This window comes from Panthera pardus, unplaced genomic scaffold, assembly GCF_024362965.1.
Source record: "Panthera pardus isolate Hobbes unplaced genomic scaffold, ASM2436296v1 HiC_scaffold_13, whole genome shotgun sequence".
NCBI classification, from domain to species: Eukaryota; Metazoa; Chordata; class Mammalia; order Carnivora; family Felidae; genus Panthera; species Panthera pardus.
Genome location: NW_026526688.1, coordinates 142,921,971 through 142,937,679, shown reverse-complemented (window position 1 = coordinate 142,937,679; position 15,709 = coordinate 142,921,971). Strand labels below are relative to the sequence as shown.

The 15,709-nt window shown below is 42.3% G+C and overlaps 1 protein-coding gene across 1 annotated transcript in view; it reads left to right on the top strand.

Annotated features, from left to right (window-relative positions):
* The window catches only part of SHROOM3 (shroom family member 3), a 320,344-nt gene that overhangs the window by 101,489 nt on the left and 203,146 nt on the right, over positions 1 to 15,709 (top strand). Inside the window, 1 exon segment of the mRNA XM_019466895.2 lies at positions 9,991 to 10,145. Within this exon segment, the coding sequence (XP_019322440.2) occupies positions 9,991 to 10,145 (155 nt within the window).

Below are 15,709 nucleotides of genomic sequence, written 5' to 3'. Positions count from 1 at the left end.
ATTATGTTGACTTTTTTGGTCCTAATTTTCTCACAAAATTTTAAGATCGTGCAATGTTTTAACCTTTATACTCTGCCTCATTAGGAAGATAGTCAAGTTAACTATATTTGCATTTTATTTTACATCCTGCCTCTTTTGAAAGATATTCCGCTTAACTATGCAATTGATTTGCATTTTATTTGCTTGTTGTATTGATGATTTGCAACCTCACATGCAATCAGACTGCCAAAAGACATTGATATAGTAGCAGGAGACAGGGGCTAGTGCTTAACTACTTGAGTGAGGCCTTAGTGTCTCTTCACTAGTGAATATTTATAAATTATGAAGACTTTGTCTCCCTCTGAAACCCTGTAACTGTGGAGACCTGAATAATGAATACCCAGATAATGAGAATCCTCATGTATGTGATGTATTTCTCAAGGTTCATCTTAATCTCGGCTTTGATTTTATTTTATTTTTTCCTTTTTGCTTAGATTCCTTCAGCTATTTTCTTTATTCTTTTGTATTTACAAGGAGTTTTCTCAAATCTTTTGTAAGATGAGGCAGAGCATCTATCAACACGCGGAAATAAACACTGACAACTTTTTTATTTTTATTCATTTATTTTTAATGTTTATTTATTTTTGAGAGAGAGAGACAGAACGCCAGTGGGGGAGGGGCAGAGAGAGAGGGAGACACAGAATCTGAACCAGGCTCCAGGCTCTGAGCTGTCAGTACAAAGCCTGATGCAGGGCTCAAACCCACAAACTGTGAGATCATGACCTGAGCTGAAGTTGGATGCTTAGCCAACCGAGTCACCACCCAGGCACCCCTATAACTTAACTTCTTAATTACCACCAAACTTATGGAATCATCTGTGTTGGGGGAAATGAAGTCTGGGAAACTTTCTGCAGGCAATGAAGAAAGTTGAGTGGCTGAGGTGCCTTTGCTGAAGCCTGACTTTTATCCTACTTTGAGATTGGTTTCTTCCACTCAGTGGGCAGTAAATCAAGAATTATGGGCATGTCTTGGCTTTCTGGGGCTGCAGCTCATTTGGATGGTCCATAGGGTGTCACTGGGTAACTTCCTGCCCTGGAAACTTCCCTCCAAAGGAAAGACTGTCTTCTGTTTCATATATAATTCAAGTTAACTACCTCTTATTCTTTGACTTTAAGAAAATAACCTCTCTCTTCCTCTCAGTGTCTTCCCCTTGGTCTCTGCAGTTGCTAACACATGATTCTTGTGGTAGGAACAGTCAGAAAAGAATTAAACTTATTAATTAAACTACAAACCCCTGCAATTCACTTGTATGGAGGCCTTGCTATGTGTATGGAGACTTCCATGTGTTAGTTCATGGAATCTTCATACTAACTCTCTGTGGTGAGTCTTCTTGTTCTCATACTTAGGCTGAAGAAACGGATGCTCTGAGATGGCATGTATTTTGCCAGAGATCACCCAGTCCTGGGAGTGAGACTCCTACCCATGTTGTTCTGGCTGTAGAACGCTTAGTCTTTATACACCACATTGCCCTGCCTCCAGCTCAGGGCTGAATGAATCTTGCATGGGAAATAACATACTTCCTATTTAGAAGGTAACAAAAGAAAGTGATTGTATAATTTTAATAGTAAGTGTTATATGTGAATTCCAATTTCAAGTAAAACTATGAGATTTTCCCTCTTGAAAACAGGTCATTTTAAGTATGAGAAACACATACTTCCATTTCTAAGGCACTGTCTTATCGTAAATGCACAGCAAACAATGTTACACATATTTTGTAAATAATAGACTCATCTGGGGCCCTAGAGATAAAAAGGGCCAGAATCAGGATCAGAACACAGGATTCCTGAGTCCTAACCTAGGGTTCTTTCTTCTACTAATACATACACAATTCTGTAATCCAAAAAGGAATTTCCTTTTTGGAAACGAAATTAGTATATACCTAATTATTTGGGATTAGATGAGAAGCAGGTGGAGAGAATGGAGGGGACTCACATCTGTACCCTCATGCCACTTGGTACAATCATGGGAAGGTTTCTCTGTTTAAAGTTCAGCAGTTGAAATCTAGTCCTGGGTTCCAAAGAACGCTTACTAATTTCATAGGACCTGAGAGCCAGATAAAGTTCCAGGGAGGAACTTTGATTGATTTGACTTTATTTCATTATTCCCACTTTACATATAGTTTAAAACCAAGCTGTGAGTAATGATAATCCCTGGTAAATAAAAAGCAACACTCAAAAGCTTTGCTTTAGAGATTCTTTATATGTATATATTTAAGTTTATTTATTTATTTTGAGAGAGGAGTATGCACACACGCACACACATACAAGGGAGCAGGAGGGAGGCAGAGAGAGAGAATCCCAAGCAGGCTCCGTGCTGTCAGCACAGAGCCTGATATGGGGCTCAAACTCACCAACCAAACCATAAGATCATGACCTGCTGAAATCAAGAGTTGGACGCTTAACCAACTGAGCCCCCCAGGTGTCCCAATATATTTTTTAATCTACTTATCTTTTTCTTTCTTTTTTTTGCTTATTGCTTTAGTACAGTTTTTGTACTTACAGAGAACATATTTCTCTTCAAAACAGCAACTGCACAAAACAGCAAACAAATTGTACGTCACCTTGCGTTGACTGTGAATTATTCAATTATCCTTTCCTCCCTTACTTCTACCTTGTCATCCTGGAATGAAAGCGGTCAGGGAAGGAAAAAAAAATCATTCAAGAATTTAGACATTAAAATGCAGGTGAACTTCATTCAGTTGTGGTAGACTTGTACAGGACGGGCTCAATTTTAGTTACAACTCCAGACAGAAATGCACATACATGGGCCTCCTTACATGTTCAGTTTTATGTGGCAAGGCCATCTTCCTGCCCCAGCAGTGGTGCACATCAACTTTTTCTCATGGGTAAGCTGCACTCTGTTGACTGCAGAGTTCCCATAATAGTTTCAGAGTTCTTAGCATCTCCGAAAGAGAAGGGTCAGAACACAGAAGTACAGGATGTCAGATTTCTCAGGCACTTGAAGTGTTTAGCAGACAAGTAAAGAAGTGTTTAGGGACAAAGATCTGGGGATCCTCAGAGGCAGCAGGCTGGAGACTGAGGGCCCTGAAGTCAAAATCTTGAATTCCAGTCCCAGCTCTGTTGTTTTTTTGACTTTGTAAACTTGAACAAATCATCTGGCTCCTGTGAGCCCTAGTTTTGGCATTCATAGAAAAAGGAGATTTTGGGGTGCCTGGGTGGCTCCGTCAGTTAAGCGTCTGGCTCTTGATTTCAGCTCAGGTCATGATCTCGCGGTTGTGAGATTGAGTCCCACATCACTTCTTGAGCTCTGCGCTGGGCTGGGTGTGGAGCCTGCCTAAGAGTCTCTCTCTCTCCCTCTCCCTCTGCCCCTCCCCTGCTCATACACAACTCTCACTCTCAAAAGGAAAAAAAAATTATAAAAGGGAGATAAATATTTTACTAAGTCTTTGTGACTTTTAAGATGATGCGATAGTTACTGGAACACAGAAGGCACTCAACAAATATTAGCACGTCTATGTGCCTCATGCTATTATGTGCACTGGGAATACAGCAGTGGACAAGACAGACCCAAATCCCTGCCCTTAGGAAGCTGACATTCTAAGTGAGGAGATGGACAATAAACAAGAAACATAACTGAAACCTATAGTGAGTTAGATCATGACTTAAAAGCTAAAGAAAAAAATAAGGACAGGAAGGGAAATAAGCAATATTAGGGGAGGCTGAAATTTTAGAGGAGTGGTCAGGAAGAGTCTCCCCCAGAAGTTGAATTTGTGTAAAGGCTTAGAGTAGGTGAGGAAGAAAAGCAAATGATTACCTGGGGGGCACAGCAGGTACAAGGGCTGAGATGGGCGTGTGCCTGGCAAACTCCACATGCCGCCAGGAGGTGAGGAGGTGGGTGCTGGTGTTGAGCAAGCAAGGAGGAGGGCGGTAGGAAGTAGAAAGGTAAGGGGGCCAAATCCAACAGGGTCCTTGGTGCACCGATAGGGAGGACTTTGATTTCTACTCTGAGTGTGATGAGTAGAGTCATGCAAGAAAGAGAGGTGTGACCTGATCTAATCGAAATTGTAACAGGGTCACTAGGTCACTGCCAAAGGCATGCTTATAATTATGGTAAAGCTGAAACCAATGACATAAGATGGAAAATAGGGCTGGGGAAGCGGAGAGATGGGGCATTTGAGTTTGGAGGGCACAAACCCAGGAGAAGAACACAGGACCAATCCATAATGGCGGTGTCCTGGGCACCTGGGTGGCTCAGTCGGTTAAGCGTTCGACTTCGGCTCAGGTCATGATCTCACTGTTTCGTGAGTTCGAGCCCTGCATCAGACTCCGTGCTGACAGCTCAGAGCCTGGAGCCTGCTTCGGATTCTTTGTCTCCCTCTCTCTCTGCCCCTGCCCTGCTCGCACTCTCTCTCTGTCTCGCATTCCCTCTCTCTCTCTTTCTCTCTCTCTCAAAAATAAACAAACATTTAAAAAAATTAACACCAGCAAATTGACAGTGTCCCTTTTCTTCATTTAGCCTGGGCTAGAGGGGTTAAGGGAGAGAGAAGGAGATCCAGCTACTGACCCTGGCACGCTGAACTCCTGCATTTCTGCCCATACCTGTATTTTGAATATATTTCTATCATATTACGTATCGTGCAGTCCTGTATTTTTTTCTTTAAAGCCAGCCCCTTCACATTTGTTTAACAAGTGTTTATCAATCATCATTATGTGCAGGCACTATTTCAGGTGCTAAATTTACAGCAACGTGAAAGATTATAAATAATTCAAAAGCCAATCCCTCACATGGTCGTCAAAGAAAAATCAACTTAATCCTGTCGATGTGGACCCATTTAGGATTTGAGAAAGAAAACGGTATGCTAATTTTCCAGGGGTATGCTCACCTTCTCCCTACTTTGTTAGCCTAGGGATTTCCCACCAGCTGTACATGGTGTATTATCTGAAGTCATTTAACCTGTTGACAATCACATTCTTGGAATAAGTAAGTTCTCGGCAGGTGAAATTGGACAAACAATGCCAGTGACCTTTTTAGCTGCTCAAGTATTGGTCCAAAGGTTTAAAATAATAAGCTTCATTTTTCACTTGGTCTTGTTGACAGACAGTATCAGCAGGGCTTGGAGTTAGAAGAAGTATAATCCTCTTTGATGAATAGTTCAGGAAAATTATTGTTAAACCTTTTGTAAATGTTTTTCTAAAGTCATAATAGTTATTTTAGATAAACTGTGTGAATAATTGACATCAACTTAAGATTTATGCATTTAGTTAGCCTCAGAACATTGAAATCAATTATATGATTGCCGGTGCATCAGCCAAAGTACCTCAGTATCTCAATTTATCGTTCCTGATAGTAAATGGAGACAACAATATAGATTAAGGTAATTCACAGCCTGGTTTTAGTCAATAGTTTCACCTTTCTTGGCAACCACTCAATTACCTGAGTGGTCAACAAACAGAATATCCACAGACAGTGATGGTACCAAAAAGAAAGTCAGCGAAAGGGCCCGTAGCAGCAAAGGAGGAGAGGGGAATATGGGCGTCCTGAGTGTTCACAACAGGAGAGCGGCCCTTAATCTGGTCAGCTGAAACAAATTAGACCAGGGGGCTACACTTTGTGCCCACTGGCTCAATTCAAGGCCTCACGTGGTCCTACTGGATCTCTACCTTTTGGAGTAGAGCCCCTGGATGTATCCTAGCACAGAGCAAACCTCCCAGGGCTCCCCTGATTCCCCAGAAATCGCCTGACCTCCCAGAGAGAGTTCTTTACATGGGTAAATTTCAGCACCCTAAGAACACAAAGAATCCAGCCTTGTTTTCCTCCCTGCAGGTTCTCTGACCTACCTCAGTGCATGTGTGTGTTGTTTCATACAAAGGTATGCAATAAATTAAAAATATACTAGAATGTAAACTCAGCAAAGGAGAGACTACTGTTTCCTTCATCGATGTTTCTCCAGTCCTAGAACAGTGTCTGACACAAGAGAGCTGCTCACAAAATATTTGTGAATGAATATGTTCACTAAGTTTCTGATCTCAAGGAGTTTAAAACCTAGAAAAAGGTCATAATCAGAAATCCCCCCAGCAAAGGTTGGGATTGTGAGTTGTTTTAAGACAGGTAGAAACCATTTAGAGGACAGAGATTCTGTCTGGGTTGAAGAGAAGTTTTGTAATGAGGGAGGGGTAGTTGGGGGGAAAAGGGGGAAGAGGAAAAGAGAAACTGAAAACACAGGATAGGGACTTATGTAAAAGATTAATATCATTGTCATTACATTAATAATAATTAGTATTGGGGTGCCTGGGTGGCGCAGTCGGTTAAGCGTCCGACTTCAGCCAGGTCACGATCTCGCGGTCCGTGAGTTCGAGCCCCGCGTCAGGCTCTGGGCTGATGGCTCGGAGCCTGGAGCCTGTTTCCGATTCTGTGTCTCCCTCTCTCTCTGACCCTCCCCCGTTCATGCTCTGTCTCTCTCTGTCCCAAAAATAAATAAAAAACGTTGAAAAAAAAAAAAATTAAAAAAAAAAAAATTAAAAAAAAATAATTAGTATTATGTCATTATGATATTGAAGTCATCCCTGGTAATAATTAAAGCCCCAAGATAGCATGAATCACAAAGAAAGAGTATGGAGAAATTTGACAAAGTATAAGAGAATCAAAGTGCCCAACTTAGGTTTGATAAATAAATATCATTTCAAAAAGTCATCCCAATCTCCACTTTTTTCTCAATCTTATAAATAATTATATTGATTGACTTTTAAAAAGTGAGCATTTTAAACCTCAAAGTTCTGCGCCAAGTGAAGAGATTATGAGAAGTTCTCTGTAAATACGGAGGGTCATAAATATAGTTGGTGAGAGCAGTGAATGACAGGGAAACTCTTTATGACCTTATCCCTCCTGTTTGCTTTCACATAAATCAGTCACAAGATGGATATAATGTAAAATATACAAATGGGCTTCCTTGACATCCTTTCTTGTAAGAAATCAATCATTTCCTCGGCCTTGTTTCATTCTCATTTTATTGAAAATGCTGGCAAATCATACAGGGAGGATTTGGCTCCACAAACCATAACTTGAGCAGGACTGTGTCTGTGGTGCTCATCATTGTACCCACAGCCTTTAGCTCCATACCTGGCACTCAGTAGATTCTCAGTAGGTACTTGTTGGATGAATCGATATTTCTGGAGGGGTCCTACGTGCCAGGCTCTGGGGAGGTAAAGGAGGCACAAGTGAAGATGGAACCACGGTTCCCACCTTCAAAGAGTTCACAGCTCCAGTGGGGGGTGAGCTGGGGCTGTGGGCAGGGAACAGGCACAGGTAGACAGCGCTCTGCAATCAGGAAGACAGGGCGTGAAAACCACAAGCAGCATGCAAAAGTGGTGTAAACATAATAAACTATTTAGATGCCACTTCACAGTTTGTGTATTACTTTACTCATCTGATTCTCTAAAAATGGAGGAAAACGGAGTTACTTCTTAAAGGACAGATTGCAAGGGTAAGGGAATTGGGTGGTATGGATGAGAGATCTGGAAAAGCTTTGAGGAGACAGGATTTGAACATGACCTCAAAGGATGGGTAGAAATTAGAGGTAACCTTCAGTGAATACATGCTGTGTGCCGGGCTCAAGCACTTTACTTGCTTTATCAGTAAATGAGGAACTCACTTACTCCTCATGACAGTCTCTGCGAAGAGCATGATTTTCGTACGAAGGAGGAAACTGGGGTACAATAAAGTTAAATAAGCTGCTCAAAGTCGCACAGCCAGGGATAGAACCACGCTCTCTGGTTCCAGCGCACCAGCTCTTAATAACAATGGCATAATGCAGTTTTCATAGGTGGCTCAAGGGTGCTACAGGTGTGGAGAGCGATCTAAGTCGGATTTCCAAGAAGCAAAACTGAACTGCTACACCGAACCGCTGGTGTAACCTTGTGTTTAGAGCATGCCCAATGTGCTTGGAAAAAAGCACATTTACAGAAGGTTGACAGGGAAGTTTAGTAGGATGAGAAAGGGAGAAAGGCAGGAGGAAATGATCAAGAGGGGATGGCGACATACACTGGGTTACATTCACGCCATGATGTTACAGTAGAATATTTTATGAATGGAAATATCTTCATGCTATATGAATTATGAAAACAATAGCTACCACTTTTAAATCTTACCATAGGCCAGGGTCTGTGTTAACCCATTCATGTGGCTTATCTCATTAGTCCTCACTGCAGCTTTCTGGGGTGGGTATTATTATTGTCTCTCATTTCGCAGATGATCAATCTGAAGCTTAGAGTAAGTGACTTCCCCTTACTCAAGGTCTCTGTTTGACTCTTCAAACTCTTAACCACCTCACTTTAATGCCTCTCTGTTAAGTGCCAAAAGATGATGGAGGAGGTATGGGTAGTGTGATATTATTTTTGTAGAAAAAAGAAAAAGAAATGAAATTTATAAACTAAACTGTAAACAGTGGTTACCTTTAGAGAGTAACATGGAGGGAGCAGGGGGATGACTCACTGTCCCTTTTCCTCTTATGTGCTTTCTTATTTTCATCCTTTCTAATAAATTAATGAACATGTGATTTAAGAGTAAACTCATGAATATCATTTTAAGTTAGTTAAAGCATCGGTTTTAGCATATGTTAATAATTAAAAACAAAGGCCAGCAAGGGCCATACTTACAAATTCAGTATAGGAATTTGGTCCATTTTATATATATTAAGACCGATTGAAGGTTTATGAAAATGTGGGCAATTCTAGTGAGTAATTATTGAAAAGAGATAAAATATGGGTCAGGTTTTGTTTATGTGTTTTTTGTTTTCTTTTATTTTTTCCTTTTTTAAATCTCTTTCATCATTATGGACATTCCACAAGCATCCATTGGCATCTGATGACTGGACCGAGCAATTATTTTGCTCTGTTAGTTTCCAAAAGACATCATCAACTTCTAATGTACTACATCAGTTACTTGTTTTTTATGTTTAGGGTTTGCCTCCCCACTTCTACCCTAACCACCAGAAGAGCAAGGGTTTCTGTTTTGTCCACTGTTACACCCTTAGCACCTAGAACAATTTCTTGCATAAAGCCAGTGTTGAATCCCTTTGTTGAATGAATTATAACATTTTTATAGATTTCATTTATTACAGCAGTTTTTGGTTCACAGCAAAATTGAGTGGAGTAAAGTTCTCATATACCTCCTGTTCCCCCTCCCTTGGATAGCATCCCCCATTATCAACATCCCCTGCCAGGGTGGTACATTCGTTAGTCGGTGAAACTATAATGACTCATCGTTATCCCCCAAAGTCTAGAGCTTGCACTAGGGTTCAATCTTGGTGTTACACATCTATGGTATAATGTCATGTTATCAACCTGTCTACTCTCACACAGAGTAGTTTCATTGCCTTAAACTTACTCATCCCTCCCTTCCCCCTAATCCAGGCAACCACTGATCTTTCTACTGTTCCCATAGTTTTTCCCTTCTGGAAGGTCATGTAGTTGGAATTATGCAGTATGTAGCCTTTCAGTTTGGCTTCTTTTGCTTAGTAATATGCATTTAAGTTTCCTCCATGTTTTTCCATGGCTTGATAGCTCATTTCTTTTTAGTGCTAAGTAACACTCCATTGTCTGGGTGTACCACAGCTTACTTATCCACTGAATTATAATTTTAGATTAAAAAACGAGATAAGAAGAACTCAACTTGTAAAGGAACAAAACAGTTGTTTTGAGTGGACTTCGGGAGTTGAAGCTGGAAAGGGGTGGGGATCAAGAGCGGAATGGGATGGCTGCTTTTGGATGGAAACTAGTTTCACCCCTTTGGCTAATGTTTCCGAGCACCCTCTCTGGGCAGGCAGGGTGCTGGGTGCTAGAGTGTGTGGAAAACAGGAGGCAATCCCTACCTTCTCCCCCCCATACCCTCGGGTTGGCTACCAGTGGGGCGTGGTCATAACCGGTCTGTCTGCTCTGCAGAAGTCCAGCAGGGCCTGGGGCAGCTTACATATGGTTCTCTCTTCTCTCTGAGCAGATCGAAGAAGGGGGCAAAGCTGACTCGGTGAGCTCCAAGCTGCGGGCTGGGGATGAGGTGGTGCACATCAACGAGGTTGTGTTGAGCAGCTCCAGGAGGGAGGCCGTTTCCCTGGTGAAAGGATCCTACAAGACCCTCAGGCTGCTGGTACGCAGGTAGGCTGAGCCGGTGCCCCCACCCTGACCCACCTCCCTGGAAGAGCTGGGTTCACTACCTTGTTTTTTAAACCTCCCTGTGTGGATCCTTATGCCTCCCTGCCTCCACCCCGTTTACCGCCCCTGCACCCGCCCTGGTTTTTTCCATGCCCATCTTGTGGCATGTGAGGAGGAAGTTGAGTAAAGACATTTCAGATACCACTTTCTTTTCAAACACTGGCTTTCCCAGCAGGTATTGGCTTGGTAGAGTTCTGCCTCACAGTACTTCCTAAATTTCTAGGTGTAATGAAAGGTGACTCTAATCCCCGAGGTGGTCAGAGCGCTATGAAGCCTTGTCTCATTGTGGAACTAGAGGAAGCAGTAAGCTTGGAGCTTTAGGTGCCATTCCACTAGCCTCACCTATACCACGGCAGTCATCAAAACAAGCAAATTCCTTCTTTTGTTTGTGTTGTCTTGTTTTCCTGTTTGCAATTGTGGTGGCTCTTTTCTTGGAAAAGGTATGGGTTGTGATTGGTTATAATGCCTTAAAATGAGATGTTTCCCACTCCTGGGAAGCCAGCATCTTGGTGGAGGGAAGTATTTATAAAAAGGGATAGGGGTTAAAGAATTTTTTTAGCACTGTTACAAACCAAGGGCTACTACGGTGTTTTACGTACGTTAGCTCATTTAACCTCATAAGAATCTGGTGAGATAGCCATCACTAGCCCCACTTACAGGCAAGAGGTTACCTAAATTACTGAAGGCAGCAGAGCTGATAAGTGGAAGAACCAGAAGAGACTCCAAATGCCCCTGGTTCTGCTTCACCGCACCACTTGCGAGTCATTACCTTGTCCTATTAAGCCCTATGCCTGCACGTTTTGCTTATTTGGATATTTCTTCACTAATCAGGTTTTGGCTGCCTCATATGGCAACTATATGTTATGATATTTGAGAATGTTCAAGTTGGCTGGAACTCTAGGAGTCATTCATCATGCTACACTGTTTTCAGGATGTGAAAAGTTACCTAATCTTTTCATCACTCATAAGAGACCCTCTTATGGGACCATTCACTCCTACATTCATTCATTTTCCAAACTTTACTGAGTGAGCCCTTGCATAGGGGAATAGAGCAGCAACTCCCAACCACAAAAACACAGCCCTGGGTGTGGTCTCACTATGTTAGTCTTCAGTCTGGGCTGTGTTTGGTTTTTCTTCAGGACCATCTAAGTAGCCATTGCTTCTCTGGTGGCCAGGGATGTAGAGTGGCTCAAAGCACAGAGTTAGATCAGGCCCAGGTTCAAATTCCCAGGGCTGTCATCTAGCTGTGTGACCTTGGGCAACTTAGTTAACCTCATTGAAGATTCAGTTTCCACATCTTTAAGTGGAGATTAAAAAATCTACTTTATAGGGTGATTGGAAAGGTGAAATTAAATACTCTCCATACTCATGGTAATAACATGGTTGCAACAGATGCTGCTGCTCTTTACATTATTATTGGCTAAGTGTAGGCATAGGCTAATTCCTTACAGGTCATGATTTGAGTAAAGCAAAAGCAGTCATCCCAAACATGATGGCTGATTTCTCAAACGGATACATAGGAAGACTCAGAACCATGAGGCCTGTTCCATGTGTTCAGAAGAGTGTTGAAGGTTTTGAACTCGCTTTGGCATTGAAACCCAAAGCCCAACTTTAGAACCCTGGCATTCTATCTGTTTAGGACCAATAGCGGAATCCATAGGCTTGATTTGTTTTGATGGGACTCTAGGGATAGATTAACTTCTGGAGAAGGCTGCTCTGTTTTTTGCTATGAAAAGTAGTCATGCTGGCCTCCTGTTCTGCCTTCCAGTGGATGATGCCATGAGATTTGAATTATGTATTCTAGCAGAACAGGAACCAGTCTCAGGGCTGAAATCTGGCCTTGTCATTTGCAAGCTGCATGACCTTGGGCCTCTCTAAGCCTCAATTTTTTCATTTATAAAATAGAAATAGAAATTCTTGCCACAAAAGCACATTATGTGGACTTAATGAATAGAGTAATGAGTACATAGTAGGTATGCAACATTTGATCATTATTATTCTGGATTGGGTTAGAGGGGCATGTGGCAAAATGGAAGAGAATTGCCATATTGCCAAATATGCTGATTGCCTGGTTATCAAGAAGCCCTCCTTACCACTCCTCCCTTCCCCCTCCCCCCCCCCAACCTCCTTTATTCCCTTGGTGAATTTACTATCATTAAGGGGTTGGTCACCAGCCTTACAGGTACAGAACTGGTCATGACAGTGCCCAGGAGTTCGTGAAATTTAGGAATGTTAATTTATGTTATCCAAACTCACGAGAAATCGAAGGATGCATACCACAATGTTAATGTATTAACTCATTTTGCAAAAGATGACTCTAAGTGAAACAAGTATCCCAAGTGGTCCAAGAGCCAGTACTTTATTTGACAGGAAAACTAAGAAGTCTGACCATGGTGAGGTGAGATGGTTGCACGGTGATCTCTGTCAGGGTGAAGGTACAGGCTCTGGGACCCCAGCAAGTGCTGACATCTGCTCTGATGGCCAGATGGCCCAGCTTCCACTAGGGACTCATCTGCCAGGTGGCCCAGATGCTCGCGCTGGTGAGTGGGGACCCTTTCCCCTCTGGACGGCAGGGAGTCATGCTGCCTAAGCCCTGCTCTCCAGTCTCATTTCTTCCCTGTGCCTCCACACCAAATCCCCTTTCTGATTGACACATTCTTTCTTTAGATATGCTAATGTGATCGATAAGGTTACTGGAGAGTCCTTGCATTCCCTGCTTCTGGTGTGGGAAACATTTCGTCTCTCAGATGTCTTTTGAATATGTCTTATCTCATCTATTATGTGTCGATTTTTATAGTTGAACTCTCAGAGTTTAAGGAAAAGGAGGCTGTCTTTACTTCTCACACATACTTAGAGATGGAGATTATAAACATGCTTTGGTAGACATGGATGGACATTCCTCCGTGACCTTTCAGAGAACTGGGTAAATGCAAACCCCTTTGCTCTGGATCAATCTGACTTGAGTAGAGCTGTCATTTTCTTGAGAAGTCTTGCCTTTCTACCTAGTCACCTGTCATGTCCTGAGATTTCATTTCCTTCTATTCATTCATGATAGAGTGACTTGCGTATATCATTTATTAAATTTCCTTCTTTTCCTGAGTGATCTCTGTACATTTAAAAAAGTTTGAGGTGGCTTCCTGGAAACATAACTGGAGGCTCTGTTTTATAGAGAAATCATTTGTGTAGTGAAAATTTACATATCAGCAGCTCTAACTGTACCTGCCTCTTTTTCCATTCAAGTTAGGTTTGGGTACTTGAGGGCAACAGCTCACATCCATCATAAAAATGCCAAGAATGTTGAGCAGAGAAGTGGTGTTTATATACGTTTTGAGGGTGTCTTACCCAGTGAGCAGAAACAATCAAACGTAGAAACACCTTCTTTAAAGGCTACAGTGACAAGAGAAATGCAGTCTCGAGTGAGTTGTGAGTCAAAGACCTTACAAGATCTGCTGACCCATGAAGAAGGCAGAGTCAGTCCTCCAGGAACAGGGAGTGAAGGGGCAGTGTGCTTGCTACAGGGGCAGAGAATGTATTGGGTGCTGGGTATATAAAGAGGGAAGGTCTACAGCTAGTGATGGATAAATGGGAAAAAAATGATAAAGTAAGAAGGGGGCCCAAGAAAAGACCTTCCAAAAGGAAAACAAACATCTTAGCTGAAGGAAAACTGAAGAAGGAAAACCTTTGTGGAATGCAGAGCATTTAAATTAGGAAAGCAGACATGTACACAAATAAGAGTCAATACTCCAAACCCTCTTTCAAATCAATAGAGACTTTATTTGACAGATATACGTAAAATACAAGTCTTAGAGCCAAGTTAACTGTTAAAGTGGAAACAAAGGAAAAGATCTTCAGGTTTAACATTCCTGAGGGTAGCCACATGAAAGTCAGACTCATTCTTTCTGAGAGGATGCATGAGATGATGATGAAGGTTTGAGGCTGCCTGGATATGAAGTCTGATGGCATTAGGTACTAGCTCTGTGACCCTGGGCAAGTCATTTAATGTATCTGAAGGTTGTGAGGTTTAAATGAGAGATATGTATATGCAGTACATAGCATGGTGATTAAAGCATGAGCTCTCCTGGAAATATAATGCATATTTGTTAAGTAAATTACCTCTTGTGAGAAGTCTACTCTAATCTCTAGAACATAGCATGTGATTGGAGGTCCCACTTAATAAGAGGACCATTTCCTTCTGCGCATAGGAGGCAGTATTCCTGATTCAAAACAGTAAGGGAAGGGTGGGGAAAAGTGAGCCCTTTTTCAGAATGAAATCTTACTCCCAAACCTGCCCAGAATTTCTGGAAATTTGAATAAGCATTTTCTCTCCCCATTCATGATTCTATGAATTGATGGTGTTGGAAGGGAATGTTTTGTTGTTGTTTTTGTTGTTGTTGTTTTGACCGACTATATGTGTATATGTGAGAAGCAGGAGTCGATCACATTTTACTGAAAAAGAGGGACAAAGGAGAAAGGGGGGTTGAATTAGCAGAAAAACATAAGCATCTGCCTAGAATATGTTTGGGGCGCCTGGGTGGCTCAGTCGGTTGAGCGGCTGACTTCGGCTCGGGTCATGATCTCGCGGTCCGTGAGTTCGAGCCCCGCGTCGGGCTCTGTGCTGACAGCTCAGAGCCTGGAGCCTGTTTCAGATTCTGTGTCTCCCTCTCTCTCTGCCCCTCCCCTGTTCATGCTCTGTCTCTCTCTGTCTCAAAAATAAATAAACGTTAAAAAAAATTAAAAAGAAAAAATAGAATTTGTGAACTGCCTGGTGTAGTGGGGCCAAAGTGAGAATCTAGGTTTTGTTACTTTTGGTCCATGGCTCTGCCTAGAGGAAGAAATGACACAACTGCATCCAAAGATGTGTAGTGACTTGCCCGAGGCCAAATGCTAGCAGCCTAAGTGAGAAGCTTGGTCTCTGAGAACACAGGTCATGGGGCCTCACATCACTACTTTGTGCACCCAGGTTCTTCATCAGCCTCTGGAAGTAAAACCATTTGTTGCTTTAGAGTTGCTTCCTCCCTCGGGGCACCTGGGTGGCTTAGTCGATTGAGCCTCTGACTTTGGCTCAGGTCATGATTTCACCGTTTGTGAGTTCGAGCCCCGCATCAAGCTCTCTGCTGACAGCTTGGAGCCTGGAGCCTGCTTCAGATTCTGTGTCTCCCTCTCTCTCTGCCCCTCCCCTGCTCACACTCTGTCTCTCTCTCTCTCACACAAATAAACATTTAAAAAAAATAGAGTTGCTTCCTCCCTCTAACAAAAATGGGGATGGAATTAAGTTCACCACAGCCCTCAGGCCCACACTCCCCCCGTCCCCCAAACCCATCCCACATATCTGAGGGTTAGCAGAATAGTTCTTTTTATAAACGGGTGAGATGACATTATTGGAATGGAATGGGATGGGTGGCTCACACACTTGCTACCTCTGTGTCAGATTTCTGTGACACAGAATTCTTTTTCGTGTCTAGATTGAGTTGTGAGATATAGCTCATTTAGGATTTGCAAGTCAGTGA